Genomic DNA, 22689 nt, shown 5'->3' on the forward strand with positions numbered 1-22689 from the left:
AAGAATAAAAGGTAAGAGGAAACAATGTATTCTAATGGGCGATTTGTTTTGTTTTTTTGTTTTTGTTTTTGTTTTTTATTTTATTTTATTTTAAATCTGATATAAAATTATTTAGCAACATTACATTAACTAAAGTTACATTATGTGTAATTTGAGTGTGTGTGTATATATATATATATAATAAAATAAAATAATTAATGGATTGAATATATTCTTGTGTTGTGGAGGTTGGATGTGGTGAAGATAGGCGTTAGAATTTCACTGTTGATTATTTATTTTCACTGACCTTTCCAGTGGAAACAATAAGTGAGTGTTACCCTTCCTACAAGGACAGTACACAGAGTATGTCATATTGTATTTGTGATGTTTTGCATTAATTGTATACACAACTATCTTGTTCTCCTTGTTTCCTCTAAAATTTTATGTCAATATCTATTGAATTTATTTGAAAAAAATAAATTTATTAATTTAATTCTTACATTTGGAGTTGTGGTGTGCCTTATGTTAGAACCCCTTTCCCTTTTCATTATATTTAAAAAAAAAAAAAAAAAAAAAAAAAAAAACTTATATTTATCTACCATTTTTAATTTTTTAATTGCTTCTTATTCTATGCGAACCTAATGCGCTTTGTTATTCCCAACAATATTTTGTACCTCTTCAAACAAATTATTGTGTTAGGAGTTTTTTTAAGTTTTACTTTTAAAACATTGATTTTATAAGGAGTTTTTTAGTTTACGATTAAATATTGAAGAGTTTATATATATATATATATATATATATATTTTGGTGGAAATTAGATGAATTACCATGTATTTTGATCATGATAATGAATTTATTTCTTTTGAAATTTCTTATTGCGGGTTAAATATAAATTTTTTTGAATTGAAATTTGTGGGTGTTACATAATGTGAAGAAAGAAAAAAAATCATCAGCAATTTTTCAATATTAGAACTCCTAAAGTGTCAAAGTATTATTACAAAAATTTTATTTTTTTGACATTTACTTATTTCTTCAAGAAGTGTTTTATATGTCAATGATTATTCTGAGCCATCGACCATGTTTTAACGTGTTCTTAGCTTTAGCTAAGATCCAATGAGCTCTGGAATTTTGAATGGTCAAAGAGGTTATACTATATAATATATATGTAAACCCCTTTTGTTTGATACACGTTTTTCAAATGTCTTTCAAATTAGGCTACGTTTCCTATTATAATAATAAAAAAAAAAAAAAAAGGCCACGTCTTGTATAAGAGTCGGTGAGTCGGCGTTGTATTGCAGCAAATTACAATCATGATTTGGCATGTCTCCCTTCTCAAAAAAAAAAAAAAAAATGGCATGTCTTCGTATATTTGATTAGGCTTTCCTAAACATTTAGGTTAATAACATCAAGAGAAGTTAGTTGAAATACAAAATTTTTGGCTGAATTTGTACAATAGAAAATCTTCAATAATTCAACATATTTTGCCAATTCTTCTCTAGGGTCTTAAGCCTCTAATATCCTTGTTGATGATCATTTTGTAATGAGGGCCAAAATGCTAAAGCGAACCCAAAACTTCCGATTATTTGAAATATGATTAAATTAGAAGACTCAAGCCCAAAATTTCAATATGTGATAAATAATTAAATATAGGCTAGTGGTATGTTGCAAGATGGAAATCAAATTGCTAAACAGCAATGGGTGCAACAAAATGCTTACAACAAGAAGGGAAATTTGAGAGAGAGAGAGAGAGAGGAAAACTCTTTTGTGCCACTATTTTCATCACAAGACCTCAAATGTTAATGCTGGTTTGTTGTTGAATAGGCTTTTGTTATGAAGTTAGGGTTTCAAGGGCAAAACGAGATTAGTTGTGTTAGATCTGATGGAAGGTTTTCATAGTAAATCTAGAATGTTCTCAGGGATTGATTTATGGATGATGGTTTGAGGCCATGGTCCTCCATGATGTTAAACTAATAATTATGGTCATATTAGCTTTATTCAAGTTAAAAGAAAGGCTTGTCTTTTTATCATTATTAAGGGAAATGTTTGACTCAATGTGATTGGCTACCTTTTGGTCCTTTGGGAAGCTACTCTATGCAATAGAAACCAGCCAAGAACGCACAAGACATCTTTTAGATGGGCCTTAGGTTTTGCAAGAAGCCCAGCCCACTTTTACCAAAACCCACATTTTGGGCTCATACAAATGGTCTATAAAAGTATTTATACCCTTCACACTATTTTTGGAATTGGGCTCATAAAAATGGTCCGTACTTAAAAGAAATAAATTGAAATTGGGCTCGCAACACTTTTTCTGAAAACAACCGTCAAGAATCCACCCATCATTTTTGTTTCCCAATCATCAGATTCTAAATGCTGGTGTACTTTAAAACTCAGTAAAAATTTCTTGAAAAAAATTGCAATTCCTATGAACATATCAATCCAGAATTCGTGCAATTTTAATACCCGCCTTTTAGGTAATCAATGTTAATTCAAGCCTCTCCAACATTTATAATATTGTTAGAATTTGACTTTTCAGTATTTTTCTTTAAATCTATATATATGAAGTTAATTTTTAAAATGAATAGTATTTAATAACGTTCAAAAGTATTTGTCATTTAAAAATTCCGATAGTGAGTTGGTTTGGAATCTTTGGATTACTTAAAAGACAACATAAATTAAAATTGCCAGATACCTAAGTAACATAAAAAAGCATGAGTTCTAATTCTATACTCTCAAAAATCTACTACTTGGTTATTTGAATTCTTTTACAACCTCCATGTCATTTCTAGCATATGCATTTCATCTATTGCACGCAAAAGTCTCTTTAAATAATACGAGTAGGTGAAGAAGTTTGCCTATAGCAATTAGTACGTACAACTTCTCTGAATCTATACATAATCCTCATGCAACATACGGATAAAACTCAGATTATCAAATGTCAAATTGAACCTCACAATATTAACTTAAAAGAATTGAACACCCAATTCAGAGCTTCTACAGAAAACCAAGACAAACAAGCATCAAGATCTCATAAAAACTATATTATTGTTACCAAGCACGAAACAGACAAAAAAAAATGGAACATAATTTAAGGAACTAAAAGGTCAGAGCTACAAAAACAAATAACCATCAGATAAGTTTGAAGGTTATTTTCACCATGTTCATTTAAGCTGTGGCTGCCCCTTGAGCTGCAAGCCTCTTCTTGGCCTCTTCAATGATGGTTAGCTTTATTCCCTTGCCCTTAGGAAGAGAAACCCAAGGCTTTGTCCCCTTGCCAATAGTGTACACATTGCCCAAACGAGTAGCAAATTCATGCCCAGTGGCATCCTGGATGTGGACTGTCTCAAAGGTTCCCTTATGCTTCTCTCTGTTCTTGATTACTCCGACACGACCTCTATTTCTTCCACCGGTCACCATGACTACATTGCCAACATCAAATTTGATGAAATCAGTGATCTTGCCACTCTCCAAGTCCAGCTTGATGGTGTCATTGGCCTTGATGAGAGGGTCTGGGTAGCGGATGGTTCGCCCATCATGGGTGTTGAGGTATGGGATGCCCTTTTGCCCAAACTGCACCGACCTGACTTTGCAGAGCTTAAACTGCAGAGAGACATTCAGTTGATCAGAATAATCCTAACAGGATCCATAATAACTCCAGCTTCAAAGGATCCATACAATATTGCGATACAAAATTGTGAAGCTAGGCAGATGATGTTACAACTTCATCTATTATGCACAATAAGATGATATATATTCACTAGGAATCATGTCACTCTCAATTTTTGAAGCCTCAGTTATAGATATAAATTAATTTTTACAATGGAAAAAAAAAAAAAAAGAAAAAAAAAACTTGAGAATATATTCAAGAGACTGAAGATAATACCTTTGCCTCTTCGTCCCTGATTGAGTGAAGACGGAATCGACCCTTAGTGTCGTAAAGCAGGCGGAAATTCTCATTAGTCTTGGGGATTGAAACAACATCTGTTAGAAGGAAAGCAGATTATAAGCATAACATTAAATTTCTAACCAATAACACCACAGAACTTAATTTTAAACCAGGGAACATGCGGCAGTCATAAATACAAGGAAGCAACAAAAACTCTCAATGCCACAAAACTAATGAACCACCCGCCAATCATATTGGCTAGGTCAGATAGTTCAGGAAAAAATGAGTGTGGAAGATTTAAATGACATTTTTTCCTAATGTAGTAGCAATACATAGTGTAAATAAAATTATATCATCAAGCAGATTGTGGTTATAGTAATTCAACATTTTCCTTTGCAGCACCCATCAATTAGTAAATTTGTAACTGCATCATATAGATGTGTTAAAAAAAAGAAAAAATAGGCATGTTTTTCAGTATGTCTCCAAAAAGGGCCCCCCACTACTCCAGCTAGCTAGTGAGCGTTTCTTTCAGTTGAGAAGATATAGATGATTACTGCATAGGTACAAATGAGCATTCTTCTCATGATGATTTAGTGTATTGCATTGGTACTAAAAACAAGTAAAGATAAAAAAAAAATAAAGTCGATAATTTACAACAGGAAGATTAGGATGTGCATACCCATGAAACCTGAGGGATAGGTCTTATCTGTCCTGACTTTCCCATCAACCAGAACATGTCGTTGCATCAATATGGAAATGACCTCACGGTATGTGAGAGCATATTTCAATCTGTTTCGCAAGATAAGGATCAATGGCAGGCATTCCCTAGATTTGTGAGGTCCAGATGAAGGCTTGGGAGCCTAAACAAGAAAAATAAAATACATTGAACAAAAAGGAACCTGAATTCAACATATAAACTGAGAGATAAGACGAATACAAAAATCATTCCAGAGACAACTAGGTACAGAAGTTTTGACTTACAAATGCACCACCAAGTTTGTCAAGCATCCAATGCTTAGGGGCATTGAGCCTCTTCAAGTGCTTCTTCAACCCTCTAGCCTGTTGTAGACACACAAAACATATTAATTTCAAAAACTTAAAACAAGCCAAATATTCTTGTATACTATACATAAATGGGTTAAATACAATTCATACACAAAGCAGAGCAATCCACCAAAAACTTTACATATCTCTCCTCATGGCCACATCATTTTTCTGAATTTATAGTCAGGCTACACAGGCTGGGCATATTTAAACCAAGGCAAATGGAAGAATCCAATCACCCTTAGGGCTTGTTATTAGCAAAAAGTGTTTCCCACTTACAATATAAAGTTGTTTTTCACATGCTTTCTCTCAGAGTTACATGATTTAAGTTTCAGTTGAAAATAAAATTTAGACATTTCACCTAATAGATTTGACAAAAGTTAAAATTCTCAAGAATAAGAATCACCACAAAGATAAAACATCAATTAAGGAAAAGAAGTTTCTTCCATTGAATAAAGAGCTGTGTTCACAATCAATTTTGACCTATTTCACTTTGTTTCCACTCTAGATTTTGAATCTAATGAAGGATATCCAATATTAAAATTTAAAACTGGAGAATCACCTATGAAAAGAAAAAAAAAAAAAAACGTAAAGACACTATATATATGCTACTGCCATACAGGAATACGGATGGAAGCTTTCATCAAGCAACAGAGGTGGATTTTTATAAGTTTTCTTCAATCAAATTCAGAGGATGGTCCCTACATGCTAAGTTTTCTAGCCCACATAAGCACTTAGTTGCACAAATCAGTTTTTCAAATACTTGACAGAGCTGACATCTAGCACTAACACAAACCAGGCATTCAATAGAGGGATCGGGATTGTGTGGGAACGAAGGAGAAAACAATTATCAATACAAACTTTATGGATTTTACGACATGCAATAAAATGTAGGTGCCCATCATGGGCCAGTTTTGAATAGTGGCAAACCATAAAATGCAGAGTTACATAAGAAGATCTCAGCCCTACCCAACTGAAGAAAATGATGGATGATGGGTTATCATAAAGCCTCTCTTTTCATCAAACATGGAGAGATGTCATTTTAATCAGCCTCTCCAAAACAAAATTGGAGGTAAAGTCACCTACCAATTAACTCTCTCAGACACCAGTGGGAGCTTTGTGCATTGGGTAGGGCTATCATATATGTATTCTAGACTTAGAAAAGATAATAGTTAAGCAAATCCCAACTTCCTAATCTTCACCAATTATGTAAATCAAACATATACCATACATTTTTGTAACAACCCCATGACAAAATCATCATTATATTTATTCTCAAACTTGTTTGTAGCTGTTTAATACATTTTTAGTTTATGAATCCACAGAAAAACCAAACAACCATATAACTGTACATAAGAGATCAAAAAAACCATACACATAATCTACATATTTGAACACCCAAATCTTGGTTCTGACATATCTTCAACACCCAAAAGATCCCATTTGAAATAACCAAAACCCAAACGAATACAAACCCTTAAAACCCATTTGGACAGTGAACAAAACCCACAATGTTCATTAGCCAATTTCATATCCTTAAAATAAATTTTATTAAAAAAAAAAAAAAAACCAACAACAAACGATAATATCGAAAGAGAAGATGTACAAACCATTTTTGTTTGGGTGTGGTGTACAAGTAGAGCAAGTCTGTTGTCTCTCTAAGCTCTCTGCAAAGGCAGCAAGGTTTTGTGAACGAAGCTGCTTATGAATATATATGGTTACAGAGAAGGAACCCTAATGGGTGCCATGGTTTTATGTTTTTTGGGCTGAGTATTCGGGTCGGATGTGGGCTGGAATACGGTCTACAATGGGCTCATATCTGCAATCTGTACTACCCATAGAAAAGGCCCAGTTAACTGCATAGCACATAAGTGAAAAAAATAAGATTTAAAATAAAAAACAAAAAATTTAGCCACTACATTTTAGGGTGACAATTAATTTGGTACCTGGATTTTAGTAAATATTAATTTGATCTTTACCGTTAACCTGCAAATGGAAAATGTTCACATGACTAATGAATTACACAATTGATAATTGATATAAGCTCACATGGCTTACAAAATATAGAAAAAAAAAATTAAGAACTTATTCTACATTTTTTTTTTTCATTTTCTTGACAATAAAACACATAGTACACTAAAAAAAAAAAAAAAAACAATCAATTCCTAATTTCATCGAATCTTCACCTGCAAATTAGATAAGTATTTCAACCACAACCTCTAAAACTCATTTATCTCTATATATTAAGAAGATTCGGAAAGTTAGTTATTACTTTTTTGAGTTATCAAAATATTCCAATTTAGTTAGATAATCTTACTCTTAAAAAAAAAAAAAAATTTGTTTCTCAAAAAATAAATACTCTTAAAATTTTTTTTTGTAAAAAAAAAAGAGAGGATAGAACTGTAATTCAACAACATTTTTAAACAAAAAACTATATCACAAAAACCTCCCACTCCACGCACACAACCAAAACTGTAATGAAAGAGTGTGTGTATTTAGTAGTTTGAAAAAAAAAAACCACCTTACTCTATTTCTCAAAAAAGAAATTAAAAAAAAAAAAAAAAAAAAACCACCCTACTCACACAATCAACAACAATTTCCTCTCAATAACTTCCAACTAAATGAATACTTTCCGAGTAACCCAGTAACAGTGGTTACAAACTTCTCCTACTTAAGCATCTTTTTTGCTCTAAAAAATTTAATAAAAATATATATTCATGCATGGTATTTCTTTTTTTTCATTTGAATTCTAACGAAGTCTTTCCATGTCTAAATCATTTTAGTTCTAGTTAAAGTTATTTTTATTAAAAATAATAATAAAGAAAAAGATTAACAATTATCTTTATTTAGGTTTTTTAAGGATATTTTTAAACTTTTGTTTCCTCTCTGTTAGTAAGTTGATGGTAGGAACCAAATTAACAGCAAGTTGAAAATAATAGGGACTAAATTTATTGTAATCCCAAAATGTAGGGAATCTGTGGGGGGAGTGAACCTAAATCTACCTCAAAGATTTTAGCCCAAAGAGGAAATCCAAGGAGTGGACTCGCCCTGGGTCTAACATGAGATAAAAGGGACTTTGATGGGAAGACCATTTAGGCCTATAGCCGAAGTAATCTGCTATACCCATCCTTCTCGAAGACCATCTAGGCACGCTACCGCGATAATTTGTGGAACCATTCTTTCTTGAGGACATGGAGTCTAGCCAAGGAGTGACCTTCCTCTTAAGCCGAGGCCATCCTTTGCTCACCTTTCTCCCGATGAACACATCGAAGAAATTGCATAGCCCAGCGTAACATCTCTGCATTAATGAGCTTCTCCCACTTAATGTCAGTGTCATTAAATGCTGAATAACTGGTCTGAACAATGAAAACGCCCCAAAAATCCTTCTTCATGATCAAGAAATGGTAGCGCAAGGGGCTTATAGGACAAGTACCCCTCAAATCCAGCTAAGAGCTAGACAACTGGAGAATGAAGAGGTACGGCTATAAAAGAAGAAGCGAGAGCAATAGTAAAGGGGAGCCATAAAAAAAAAAGACATAAGCAAGAGCAATAAAGAAAAAGAGAGTTAGAGCTTTTTACTTATATTCAACCCTCAAAATCCCTCTTTGTATCACAAGAACACTCCTTTTTCATATATATATATATATATATATATATATAAACGCATGATATAGTTTCCTTTTGCCTTTAGCTATCTGTTTAATATTCCCATTGTGGATTCATATCTCTCATTTTTTTTTAGAAATTAGTTGTGTTGATTAAGAACTTTTGTTCAAAATCCCTTTCTAAAGTTTTTGACCCCCACATAACCAAAATAGTATTTTTGTCTTTTTTCTTTTATCTTTTTAATCCGACATAACTTCTTACCTGTCAATGGTAAATATCAAATTATAAAGAAAATAAAAAGAATGATATTTTAGTATGAATTACTAAAGAGAAGTAGTACTTAAATTTTTATTTTGGAAAAAATCCATATTTCCTCCGCTAACTTTTCCCAAAAATCATTTCAATTTTTTAAGTTTGAAGTTTGTTATTTTAGTCAATAACTTTGCCAACTCACTCAAATCAAGACTTCTGTCCATTGTCAAGTCCTCCATTAAGCAATAACAATAGAGAGAAAGAGAGTTAGAGCTTTTTACTCATAGTTAACCCTCACAATCCCTCTTATTATTTAAATAAAATTTTGTTAATTTTAATAAAATTAAAAAAAAAAAGAAAAAAAAAATCAGAACATAGTTATCCAAAATTGTTTCGTTGCTTATTTTTGAAAAGTGGTTATATAAAATTGAAAAAATTAGATTATTATGCTAAAACAAATATGAATTTTAACATGAGCTGATGTGAGATCAATTGCACTAGCAATAGATGACATGTGGTCAAGTAATATTGCAAACAATAGTTTTTACAATAAAATTCACACTTATTGAGTGTCTTATTCAAAAATACGCACGTATGAGAATCAACAATAGTTTGTTTGCCAACTCAGCAAAAAGGCGACTAGCTTTAACAACCCATCTTCAAAGCCTTGAGTAGAAATGATTGCGGACAAGTTACAATCATGATTAAACTTACTAAAAGGTACTTCCAATTATAATCGTGAGACACAAAAGTTTCACTGAACTAAAAAATGGTATGATGTTTGGCCCCATTTAATGAGTGAGTATCAATTCATTTCATCTAGTTGCAAACCATTATCTAAAATAAACAAACACATCCACAACCACCAGGTACCAACACACACACACCCCCCTTTCATCTTTAAGCTATAATAACAATGCTACAGAACAATTATAAAAGAAGCATAGGCTATAAATGGTCTGAGTTATAAGTCATGATGACAAACGATGCCGTTTTTACTTAAGAGCAACGACGCCGTTTCTGCCTTCATTGAAGTCTGGGATTCGATCTTGAAATCCTCTGTTCTTCTTCTCTGCAGAAGCTCAGTCCGTATAATTCAGATTTAGATATTTTCTTAACAGCTATACTCAAAATATCTGATTAAAAGTTGTTATAGGTTTGTTAGATTTTCTGTTATATCAGAACCTTCTAGAAGGTTCTATTTTTTAGTCTGAGCTATTTACTATAAAAAGAATCTCAGTGTATTGTATTATTATTGAGCTTGAAATACAATTCAGTTTTACTACTCTCAATTCTCTCTCTCTCTCATTTTTACACAGTTACAAATCCGCCATTGTTGTAACCTTCTCAAGCTCAAAATTTCACAAGTTTCACCATGGATGATGATCGAGTTTTTTGCTGCTCTTGTCACCAGTCGTTTCCATCTTTTAACAATGCGAAAGCTTTACGTGTTCATAACAAAGCTGTGCATAGACATTTCCGCTACGAATGTAGCATTTGTAATAATGTGTTTCTTACTGACGCTATCCTTCAAATGCACAAGCAAGATTCTCACCGACCTCCACCTCCACCTCCACCTCCAGCCCAGCAACAACAAGACCAAGCAGGCCAACCACAAGGTAACATCATAATTTTCTTATTTGAATTTTCTTTCCATTGTTCTTTTTTTTTTTTTTTTTTGACTTGCATGAGTAAAACTTATTGTTCTATATTTCTCTTTGTTGTGATCCTTCTCCCCCAACCCTAGCTGATCCAGCCCAAGATCAACAACAAGTGAACCCATAAGAAGCAGAAGAAGCAGAAGAAGAAGAAGGTCTAATAGGTAGTGATGTGCCTATGTCATCCTTTCGTACTCTTCAACCCACATGAAAATTCATTTGTTCAATATTTCATTGTGATCATTATTATTATTATTATTTTTTCCGGTTGTGATTTTGCAGGTTGAGTTTGTGTTGAAGTTCAATGAAGTTTGAGTTTGTCATAGTTAAATGCGTAAAAATAAAGAAAGCAGCATTGGCCGGCTCAAGTGAAGTTTTTCTGGCACGAGTGAAATTTCTTTTGAGTTTCTAGGTCATTACTGTTTAGAATTGATTAGGAGAATGTGTTCCTTTATTTCTGCTTTATGAATTGGTGTTTGTAATGTTTGAAGCTATGTCGTTCTGATATTTTAGCTGAATACTACTTCTGTTTCTGCTCTCTCTTTCTTTCTTTTCTTTTGTATTCTTTTTGAATTCCTAAAGCCTCTCACATGACTTACATTGAAAATGATGAATACTTCTAATTTTTGAATAAAAGCAAAAAATTCCTTCTGTTAGATTTAGCTCTATTTTCAGCTTAGTCCAATATGTTGTGAAGTGTATTGATTGATGCAATTTTTATCAATCAATGCACTTCACGTCATATTCAGCTTAGCTCATTATGATGTGACATGTGCAATAAATATTTTTAAGTATTTTTAGGAGTAATAATATTTATACAAATTTTGTGATAACTTACTATATGGTAAGATATGAATAATTAAAATATGATACAAATTGTGTAAAATCAAGCAGTAGATTTATGTGCTATCACAGTCCCAGTCCCTCCACGACGAAATAACACTTCCACTTCTCGGTGGCATGCCTTTTGCATTATTGTCCGAATAGGCCTAATACCCTATTATAAAAATGAACCCATTGATTAATATAGACCGAATAAAACATTTATCAGTAAAAATAAAGAATTAATTAATTTTTTAAATTTCACCAATTTCAAATATAAAATACTGTTTTAACTTTTAAGGAGGCAAAATGCATATATTTTGCATTAGGAGATGGGAATGCTGTTAGGCTAGATCATCCAACCAAGGACTTACGGGTCATTAAAGTGTGTACAAAGTACTAACTACAAAAAAATCTTGTGGGCTGTGGCTGCAACACTAAGGGTCTGTTTAGTCTTAGCAAAAAAAAAAAAAAAAAAAAAAAAAAAAAAAAAAAAAAAAAAAGGGGGTATGTTTAGTTTCTGTTGAGTGTGTATCCATTTTCTATACTCAAATATTGAATTATTTTATTTTATTTCATTTTTTGTTTCCAACTCAATTTTTTGTTTGTTGGCAACAATTTTTACTCTAATTTTTGCTTAGTCTTCTGCTAACTTTATTCTAACAAAACGGATAAAAAATAGAAGAAATAACATACCGACGGTCCAACACAAACCACTGGAACCCAACCACAAGTCTAGATTACCGAAACCCAACCAAAACTCCATAAACAGACTAAAACCAAAACCCATCAAAACCATCATTGCAAGCCAATACCCAGCCCAAATCTCCACGTCACAAGCCGTAATCTATCGAAAAAAACTAAAACCCAACCCAGATCACCACCGAAAAACCCATTAATTCAAAAAAATTTCATCAAATCCCAACATCAAATAAAAAAAAAAGAATGATCGGGAGATAGAGAAAACATGAACCTGAGGAACAAAGATTAAAGATAGAAAGATAGAAAGTGTTTTTGATAGCAATTCACTGTTAGTGGGATCCACAGAGTTGATTTTTTACAAAAATTGATAACGCCAATTTTTTTTTTTTTTTAAAACCCCTTTTTTTTACACTGAAAATGAAAAATAAGTACAACTTCAAAAATCAAACCAAATTTTTGTGGTGGATCCTACAAAAAACTTAAAATGAACACAGAAAACACTACTTTTTTTTCCAAACCAAACAACCTCTAAGATTTTGCATTTACATGTAGTGATTTTGTGGGCCACTTTGGTCTCCCGTTATGATACATGTTAGCACTTTTGCATGTAAGAGCATTTACATTGGTCTTTGTTTTATCTCAATAAATAAAAAAACAAAAAAAACTATTGATCTTTGTAAAATAGACTTTAAGCCTCATATTATGACTGTCAACTGAGCATATACATTAGTTTGTGTAAAAATTTATATCTATTTTTACATAAGAATCTATTTTTTCTATTTCACATACTCACTTTTTAAAACACCACACAACTGATTATCTATTTTACACTTCATTTCTTTCAAATATTTTTTTCTTAATTTTTTAAATTATTTCTCTTTCTTTACACATATGAACCACCATCCACCACTATGTTCCTTCATCATCAGAATACATAAAAATAAAATAAAAAATAAATGTAAAATAAATAGTATCAACATAAATTTACATAATTATAAATTAACTGATATGAGTTATTTTTAGACAAAATTGAGTAAATTTTACACATTTTTCTATTATACACCCTATGATGTGACATTAGTGTGTGTATAATTTTGTAAAATTCATCCACAACTACAGTAGCCATGTAAATTGGCACTAATCATTTTACATTTAGTTTTTTTTTTTTTTTCTTTACATATTTCAAGAATGAAGGAATAGAGTGGATGATAACTATTGTGTGTGAAAAAAGAGAAACTATTAAAAAAATAAAGAAAATTTGATATTTTAATGAAATATAGTTTTAAATAGGTAATCTGATGTGAGTATTTTTAAAAATGGTTATTTAAAATAGAAAAAAAGAATATCCTTATGCTTAAATAAACATGAATTTTGTATAAACTGATGTGAATGCTCTAAATATTTCATAGTGAGACCTACAATGACAATCGAAATCAATTGCACTAGAAAATCGCCATGATTGACAAACTCCACCAAGAGCAATGAAATCATCGTACAAACCTATGCGTCTGAAAATAAGAATTAAAAGGTCATAATGAAGACTAGACCAATCAGCCATTGTTGTTGTATAAAATCGGAAGATGCATGCAGCACAGATTTTTACAAGGTTTGAGAGCTTTTCTAGGGTTTATAGATATATATATATATATATATATATATAATATTAGGTTTATTATAATTTTACTTTATTAGATTTTAAATTTTTAATATTGATTTATTTTATGTATTATAATTTAAATAATTTTGGAATTTATGGGCTGCCTATGAATTATGATGTTGGTTTTGGTATTGCCGTATTGGGTTGACAATTGGGGTTTAAGATCAGGAGTTGGATTGGGGGTTGAATCTCCATGTGGACTGGGCATTCACGCTTTGCTTACTCCATTATTGGGCTTTGGTGGTTGTACTTGTACTGGTGAGTAATATTGGCTGTAGACACGGAATTCCGTTATTGTGTTATCTTGGTAACTAGCCCGTATGTTGATATTGGGCCCGTGTGGCTTAAATTGCCAAGCCCAAATTTGGTCACCTTAGTCAACAGGAGAACCCACGTACAAAAATATGTAGTTGTTGTATCTTCATGCATGCTAAGTGGGATGTGATAACCCATGCACATGCTTAGGGGAATCCTTAGGCCTTGTTTGGATTTTGGTAAACTGAATTAACATAGCTCACTTCGGTTAACTCATAACCCAAAATCGGTGGGCCCCACAGGTACAAAGCTTGTTTGGATGATTTATCAAACACTTAATTCAGTTAAAATATCTCAGTTTTTTGGGATATGAGTTAACAAATTTGGAAACAAGATGGAGGTGTTTTTAAATTAAGGGTCCGTTTGTTTTGGCTGAAAAGAAATAGAAAGCAAACAAGAATGGGCTAAAGGAGCCTAAAGGAAAGAGTTAAGTAAATAGGAGTTGGTGGAAAGACCCATAAACCCTGAAAGTAAATGATATGGTAATTTGGGTTGGGGAAGCCCAAAAGATTTAGCAAAAGCCCATGGAAATGAAGAATTGGAATGGGCCAGGGATGCCCAAGGAAATGAAACAGGCCGAGGATACCCAAAAGAATGAAATGGGCCAAGGAAGCCCAAAACAGCATGAGTACTAGCCCAATGATAACGTTGGGCTATTGGAAGTGAGTAAAAGGAAAGCATATAGTAGGCTCGAAAGAGGCCCAGCAAGCACAAGTCAAATAATAGCATGGCAGGAACAACATGATGGCATGACAGAAGTATTAACCGACCCGCAAAAGAGGGAAAGAATGGATTGGAGAGGGAAAGGCCCACGATCAAGCAAGACCCAGCTCAGGAAAGAAGTAAGACACGAGGAATGAAAGCTTAAAGGCTCATTCACACCACAAGAGGTTAAGAATGAATAGTAGAGTTTGCAGATGAGCCCTCAGTTCATGACAAGCGCATCAACAGCAGACAAGCCATGGACATACATGTATGTGAAGCACGCAGAAGGCCCAGGCACCACCAATTTGTACTCAGCCAATGGAGGAGCGGTGGGCCATGGGTCAGAGGTAGGAGAGGGTATGGTTTGGCGGTGGGGAGAAAGGGAGAGCCTATTCTAAGGTTCCCGCTCAAACTTTTTTGGGAGAAATGTCCTGCTGGGATGACATAGGATAGTAAGAGAGAATGCCCACCCTTATTCGGATGGGAATGTCATGGTGAGCAAGTAAACAAAATAAGACTCTTTGTCTGGGAATGGGATGTGGCACGACTAGTACAGGTAAATGGTGATAGTTGGGTAGCTGACAGACTAGTGGGTGGTTTGGGAAGAACACCCACATCGGGACAAAAGCGGTTAAAGGGCAAAATAGTTAAAACTCGTCACGGCAAGCAGTATAAAAGGGGCCTTAGCCATGCATAGAAAAAAACAACAGAACAACGGAGGAAGGAACAAGAGAGAATAGAGAGAAAAAGAAGTAAGAAAGAAAGATAGAGCAGAAAACTTAGAAAGGAAAAAAGGAATTAGAAAGAAAACAGAGAGTAAGGAAGAATGAGGCAGTAGGCATGCACCAATAGGCTATTCGCTTCTCTCCCTCTAAAAGCCTACCCTCTAGTAAGGATTAAGGAATTTGAGGATAAGCCATTTAGGCCAATTCTCTCAAAGTGGGTAATTTTTATGGCATGATTTCCTTGTGAGATTGCCCACATTGAAAAGTGGTTCTCTTCTTGGACTTAACTCCGTAGGGAAATCAAGTATGGCAGACTGACCATTCTTCCTTTATTTTATTGATCAAGCATTACTGTGATTTCGTTTTCTTTATTGTTATCAGCTTATTTATGTTGCATTTATATTGCTACATTACTTCTTCCCCTATTAAGATCATGATTTAGCATTTTCCATTTTCTGGCTGATAGTAAGCATATTTCTCTTATTATTGTTATATTAGTCTTGCACGCCACAACTTTCTTGTAATAATTTCCTTTATCATGGGCATGTGTCTAAGGTTTTAGTAAAAGGGCTCTATCTTGTGCACAAGCTGGCTTAAAGCTGGCTTGGGGTGTGTTGCAATCAAGCCAGTCCTAACTCTCCTACCTAGAACCATTGGGCCATAGCATGGCAGGAGGTAGCCTAGCTTGCAGTTGTGAAAAAGGCCCACCACAACACCCTAACGTTTCTGAATTTAGATCTACCTCCTAAAGTTTGTAAGTGTTTGGATTTTACAACAAAAAATTATGAAACTTTAGGGCGTAAAATCTAAACACCCCTAAACTTTAGGAAGTAAAATCCAAACACCCCTAAAATATAGGAGCTAAATTCAAATTTTGAAATGTGTAAAATCCAAACACCCCCAAACGTCAGGGAGTAAAATCCAAATTCTGAAATTTCAGAGTGTAAAATCCAATCATCTCAAATTTTAAGGGTGTAATTTGCAATTTACCCATTAATTAAAGAAAAAAAATTTAATAAAATAAAATCTAATCTAATCTAATCAAGTATAGAAAGTTACTTTCGGAAATAAAATTAAAATTATATCAAGTCAAATATGGAAAAGTGATCAATGAGTCTTAATTTAACATAATCCAAGGGATTAAATCATAACACAAATGAAAAATCTTTAAATTGATCATACAAGGTAATTTAATTGAAAGAGGATTTTTGCCTTTTGGATTGAGATGCATATGCAAGCTACAACTTTAATAATATAGAGATTTTTTTTGGGTCATGAATCATGATAACAGTGACTCTCTTTGTCTGAAGAGTCATTGTTCATTAGCGAATAATGAATTTTTTGCATAATAAAATAAAGAAAGAATGAAATGAATTTGTACTAATGAGCAAAAGAATAAAGATGCATATTTAAATGGGATTCTTCTTAATAAAAAAAATGGGATAAAAAAATGTTGGAAAATGTATTTAATAAAATAGAGATTTTTTTTTGGGTCATGAATCATGATAACAGTGACTCTCTTTGTCTGAAGAGTCATTGTTCATTAGCAAATAATGAATTTTTTGCATAATAAAATAAAGAAAGAATGAAATGTATTTGTACTAATGAGCAAAAGAATAAAGATGCATATTTAAATGGGATTCTTCTATAATAATTAAAAAAATGGGATAAAAAAATGTTGGAAAATGTATTTAAAAAAGTAGATAGACAAAATAAAAAAATAACTTTTAGTCTCCAATTTAAGTGAGAAAATGCCTACATTGTTAAAGATACGCATGCTTCGAGTATGATTGAACGTGCCTAGGCATGTTTGTGCACCCTTTCCCAAATTTTATTTTTCAAAATCTTTTAATCTTCTAAAAAACTGAATCATTTATTTGGTATTTCAAACATGTGAAAAGTTAATGAATGCCCTAAGTTTATTGGTTTAGGTTTTTTTTTTTTAAAAAAAAAAGTTCATTGGTTTAGGAAATATTTTTTTTGAAACTTTTTATGAGAAAAGATTTTTTTTTTTTTACTGTTTTTTATATTTCCAATGAAAGTAATATCAAAATTTTCCTAAAATTATCCATTAACAAATGATTTAAAAGTACCTCGTTAACTGGACCCTTCTAACATGCATGATTCTTTCCTGTGCGAATAAGAGCTTAGCTCTAATCATCAAGATTTAACAATATTAGTAGAACCCTAATCCTAAATATGGTTTTTTTTTTTTTGGTTTATATAAGAACCTTAATCCTCAATATGGTAATTCAACTAATATACACAATTATTAATCTAGTTGCTTGGAAAAGTGATCATTCCATACTGGAAGACAATCATTCATAACAAAAGAAGAACATCAAAAGATATGTCAACATAATTTAAGTGAAAATAGAAAGAATTATAAAAGTGAAACTGACCTAGCTTGGAGATTCTTCGAGTTTCTTTTACTGACTCCTCGAAGCAAGGACGAACCTAAGATTTCGAGTTAAAGGGGCCAGAGTATAAGTTCAAAAAATTCCTGAAACCACTGCCCATAATCTAAATAATTTTTAAAACATTCATTTGTATAGTTACAGTAATTGTGTAAATTTTCTCAATTAACCCCAAAACACACTCACATCAGTCTATGCATCATTGTACAAAAATTCATTTGTGTTATAATAATTGTATAAATTTGCAAAATACATTTATGCTACAATAATTGTGTAAATTTACACAATTACTGTAGTACAAATGTATTTTTACACAATGATACATAAACTAATGTGAGTGTATTTTTGTGTTGATTAATTGGACAAATTTGGGGTCTTATTGTTATTTTACAATTGATGCAAATTCTATTACAATGAAATCAATGTAAAATTGTAGGGGAGGAGGCTCAAAAGTTTTGAAAAAGGGGGCCTAAATATAAAATTTTTAAACATATACCTTTCTCTCTCTCTCTCTCTCTAAAAATCTTTTTTTCCTCTTAAGAATTGGGAGCTCTAGCCCCTTGGGGCCACCTAGTTCCGCCCCTACCTCGGAGTCTACAACACCAAAGTTACATCAAAATAAAAAAGGATTTTATACTTCTCTTAAGAATGTAAAGCTCACAACTCAAAGGATGAAATATTTTTGAAAAAGTTGGGACTTGGGAGGCAAGGATGGAATCGAATGCTATATAAAGTGGAGATTTTAAAAGAATTATATTGTGCTTAGCATTACTACAAAGAGAACTGAAGAAAAAAACAGTTTACTAGTTTTTAAGAAAAACATTGACAAAATAGTTGCTTTAACTTCAAACGGATATATCTCACTCATTGTAAATCTAAAGTATGGTGAAATTTGTATCCATTTTGAAGTTCTAGATGTCTATTTTCCAATGAACAAGTCTCACTCAAAAATTCATTACGTTTTAAAATATATAGGTAAATGATTGATTAAAGGTGATTTTCCAACAACACCTCTTTGAATAGTTTCAACTTTGAAGCACTTGTTAGTTGTGATTACTTTCAAACTATAAAGAATACCTTTAACTACAAGTGGTAGACATTTGTCATGCTCCTCATTGGGGTCAAAGACCTAAATTTTTGGTTGGTAGAAAATTAAGTGTCTACATCTTGCATGTCTTAGACAATTTATGGTGCAATGAATGACCGAATGGTTTTATCTACCGGTACAAGAATAAAAAAAACACTTTCCATGTACATTTTACTCACTATGGATACAAATTCTGTACATCTTTTCAATCTGTAGAACCTTTTTCTCTGTCTTGGCCATTGTTACCTTTCATTGTTAAAAAGTACAAACAACACTTGTTAGTATATCTCTTGCAAAAATAATAATACCTCCTTTACATTTCCTCACCAAATAAAACATATTAGTTCACCATGCAAACCATGTATAGAAATTGCCAATATAAAATCATAAAATCAAGGCTGACCCAAGAAAATTTGGGGCCTAAGGCAAAAATTTTATATGGAGCATTTCTATATGTACACATTAATTAAATAAAATTATATAATACCAATTAAATTAAGACTAATTTTATGTAAATACAGAAATTGATGAATAATATATACTAATTAAACTAAGGTTAATTTCATATAGATGATTAAATATCATTGTTGAACTATAAATTTAATCAAAAAGAACTAAAAAATATTATTTAAAAAAAAAACTTACTTTAACTTGGATATATAACTATGCATAGTTAAGTACAATAGTAATCTAAATTTTAATTTTGTATATTCTTTTTAAGAGAAAGAGATAGATATTATTTGGTGTGTGGCTTTGTAGGAGTACTTTAGTTTACAGAAATTAAGGTCTCAAACTATTGGAGGAGATTAGCCATCATTGATGATCTATCACATTTGCAGCATATTTTTTGAAACATTTTAGGGTTTCAATTGGTTTAAATTTCTATTGGTCTCCTATTTTGGAATCCTTGTTAGAAATGAAAAAAATAATAAAGATATTACAAAATGTTCACAATATAATATAATAATGACTGTAATTGATAAGTTTCAACAACTTAATTTATTTGTATTTGAATTACTTTTTTATGTAAAATATATTTTACATACGACTGAGCTCCAAAACCATTAATGTATGAATCAAAAATAGAGAAATAAGCACTGTATATTTTAGATACGACTGAGCTCCATCCATTAATGTATGAATCAAAAAGAGAGAAATAAATCATTCACTTAAAATAAATCAGACTCAAGAGAAGAAAAGTAGTAATGAGAATTATTGAATTAGTCAACAAAATTAAATAAATTAAAATTTATATAAACCACCCAAAGTGAAAGGTCTATATAATTATAGTTTAGACCAAAGGTGCAACCTTTGGAATAGAGTTTGTAATTCCTAAGCTAGGCACAACCCACATAGGTGGCGTTACGTTAGAACGAGATTGGCCTGGATAGCATGGTTGGATACTTCCATCGAGCATGTTGTAGATGCCCATATCTCTCCCTCCTCCACCGGGTATCCGCATATTTGATGAGTCACTGAAACTATCAGTAAAGTAAATGCAATTAGGAATGCAACCCGAGAAATCAAATGCCTCAACAGATATGGAAGAGTTATGTCCCAAGAAAAGGGCTCTATTGTCCAAGCTCTTCAACTCCTTCCACTCCCTGCCGTCTAAGCCCACCTCAAAAACTATGAACCCCTTGGTCCAGTATTCGTTAATCCCTTCCCCCCATACAGGGGGTACTAATAGATCCAGTTGTTGTGAAACTAGCAACAAAGTTCCTGACGATTCTACCAGGTAAAACAGTGTTACATCACTAATTCGGTGAGCTAGTTCCTCAGGAAGAGTTGTCACTGGGGTACTTGTTAAACCAGGATCCGGGCTTCTAATGTCACATGCAAAAACTCCTCCCTGATTATCAACACAATAAAATTTGTTGTTGTTGTTATAGTAAACAACATCCAAAAAACACTCCAAGAATGGAAATTTTGTTCTAATTTTAGTCCAAGACTTATCTCCATGTCGGCAAAAGGCAAACTTTTCATAAGCCCCATATATGGCCATGACAACATAGTCTGATGTCTCAGATGGGCTCGCTGATAACACAATCTTGTCAAAAAAAGCGGCATACGACCAGGTAACAGGTTTATCAAGGTGTTTAATCTCTTGATGAAAGAGAGTTCTCATGTGCGGAAGCTTTATTTGAAGCCGCAAAAAGGGGTGCAAAAGCTTAATCCTGAGGTTTTTTCCTATGGTAATAAGCCATCCTTGTGATGAAAAGCACATCTTCCCATAAGCTTGGGGTAACAGGACTTGGCGAGTCATGCCTCCTATGCCTTTGGAGAGGCTGAGGTTGAGGCTGAAGAAGCCACGCAAGTAGCTGCTGCCCTCTTTTTCTGCAAGCATAAGACATGGAGTCTTGGGTATTCTTTGACTCGTAGAATATTGTTTCAATGAAAATCGCCATGATTGACAAACTCCACCGAAAGCAATAAAATCATCGTACAAAGGTATGCGTCTGACAATAAGGACTAAAAGATCATAATGAAGACTAGACCAGTCAACCATTGTTGTATAAAATCGAAAGATGCAAACAGCACAGATCTTTTCAAGGTTTGAGAGCTTTTCTAGGCTATATATAAAAGCCTTTCTAGGGTTTATATATATATAAAGTATAAACATATATAAAATATAAGGTTTATTATAATTTTACTTTATTATTATATTTTAAATTTTTAATATTGACTTATTTTATGTATTTTAATTTAAATAATTTTGGTATTTATGGGCGGCGTATGAATTATGATGTTGGCATGGTTTTGGTCTTGGGTTGACAATAGGGGTTTAAGATCAAGAGTTGGATTGGGGTTGAATCTCCATGTGGGCTGGGCATTCACGCTTTGCTTACTCTGTTATTTTGGGCTTTGGTGGTTGTATTTGTACTGGTGTGTAATACTGGCTGAAGACATGGAATTCCATTTTTGTGTTATTTTGGTAACTAGCCCGTAACCTATGCAAAGCCCAAAAAATTTTAACATAACACAATTTTTATCACTCCTCCTTTGTCTAAATATAAAAATTGATAGCTATAATAATTATTATATAGACATTTATTATGATTTTTGTGTTGATCGATCATAATAAAAAGTCGTCAGAGGCTACCCTAGTGGGGCAGATTAGCTGGGTTACAGACTTACAGGCAGGCTATAAGGCACTTGGGTTCACTTTATAAATATGTATTTTAGAGTTTTCATCCGCTAACTTTTCCCAAAAATCATTTCAATTTTTTAAGTTTGAAGTTTGTTATTTTAGTCAATAACTTTGCTAACTCACTCAAATCAATACTTCTGTCCATTGTCAAGTGCTCCGTTAAGCAATAACAATAGAGAGAAAGAGAGCTAGAGCTTTTTACTCATAGTCAACCCTCATAATCCCTCTTATTATTTAAATAAATTTTTGTTAATTTTAATAAAATTTAAAAAAAAATCAGAACATAGTTATCCAAAATTGTTTCGTTGCTTATTTTTGAAAAGTGGTTATATAAAATTGAAAAAAATATATTATTATGCTAAAACAAATATGAATTTTAACATGAGCTGATGTGAATGCTCTAAGTATTTCACAGTGAGACCTACAATGAAGGTCAAAATCAATTGCACTAGTAGTAGATGACATGTGGTTGAGTAATACTGCAAACAATAGTTTTTACAATAAAATTCACACTTATTGAGTGTCTTATTCAAAAATACCCACATATGAGAATCAATAATAATTTGCCAACTCAGCAGGAGTGACTAGGAAAGCACACTAGAACTTTAATTTGTGCTAATCACGAAATTATGTAATAATATAGTAAATTTTATCAAAAGAGCAAAAGAAATGAGATAATTGTAGAA

General features: G+C 32.5%; 2 protein-coding genes and 1 long non-coding RNA gene across 3 annotated transcripts; 1 reads left to right on the forward strand and 2 right to left on the reverse strand.

The window, feature by feature from the left end:
• Positions 1-2877: 2877 nt before the first annotated feature.
• Positions 2878-6626, reverse strand: LOC115969058 (40S ribosomal protein S4-3). Its single transcript, XM_031088621.1, has 5 exons — positions 6517-6626; positions 4844-4921; positions 4542-4722; positions 3860-3957; positions 2878-3576 (listed from the first exon to the last, which is right to left on the reverse strand). The coding sequence occupies exons 1-5, from the start codon at positions 6517-6519 to the stop codon at positions 3142-3144; spliced, it is 795 nt and encodes a 264-aa protein (XP_030944481.1). The 5' UTR covers positions 6520-6626; the 3' UTR covers positions 2878-3141.
• Positions 6627-10041: 3415 nt separating this feature from the next.
• Positions 10042-10906, forward strand: LOC115967869. The gene is made up of 3 exons (XR_004086575.1): positions 10042-10383; positions 10512-10586; positions 10705-10906. It is a non-coding gene; the product is annotated as an uncharacterized LOC115967869 (long non-coding RNA).
• Positions 10907-20143: 9237 nt separating this feature from the next.
• LOC115966380 (F-box protein At2g26160-like) lies at positions 20144-21361 on the reverse strand. The gene has a single exon (XM_031085623.1). The coding sequence runs from the start codon at positions 21359-21361 to the stop codon at positions 20144-20146; it is 1218 nt and encodes a 405-aa protein (XP_030941483.1).
• Between the last annotated feature and the right edge of the window lie 1328 nt (positions 21362-22689).

This window comes from Quercus lobata, chromosome 11, assembly GCF_001633185.2.
Source record: "Quercus lobata isolate SW786 chromosome 11, ValleyOak3.0 Primary Assembly, whole genome shotgun sequence".
Classification (NCBI taxonomy): domain Eukaryota; kingdom Viridiplantae; phylum Streptophyta; class Magnoliopsida; order Fagales; family Fagaceae; genus Quercus; species Quercus lobata.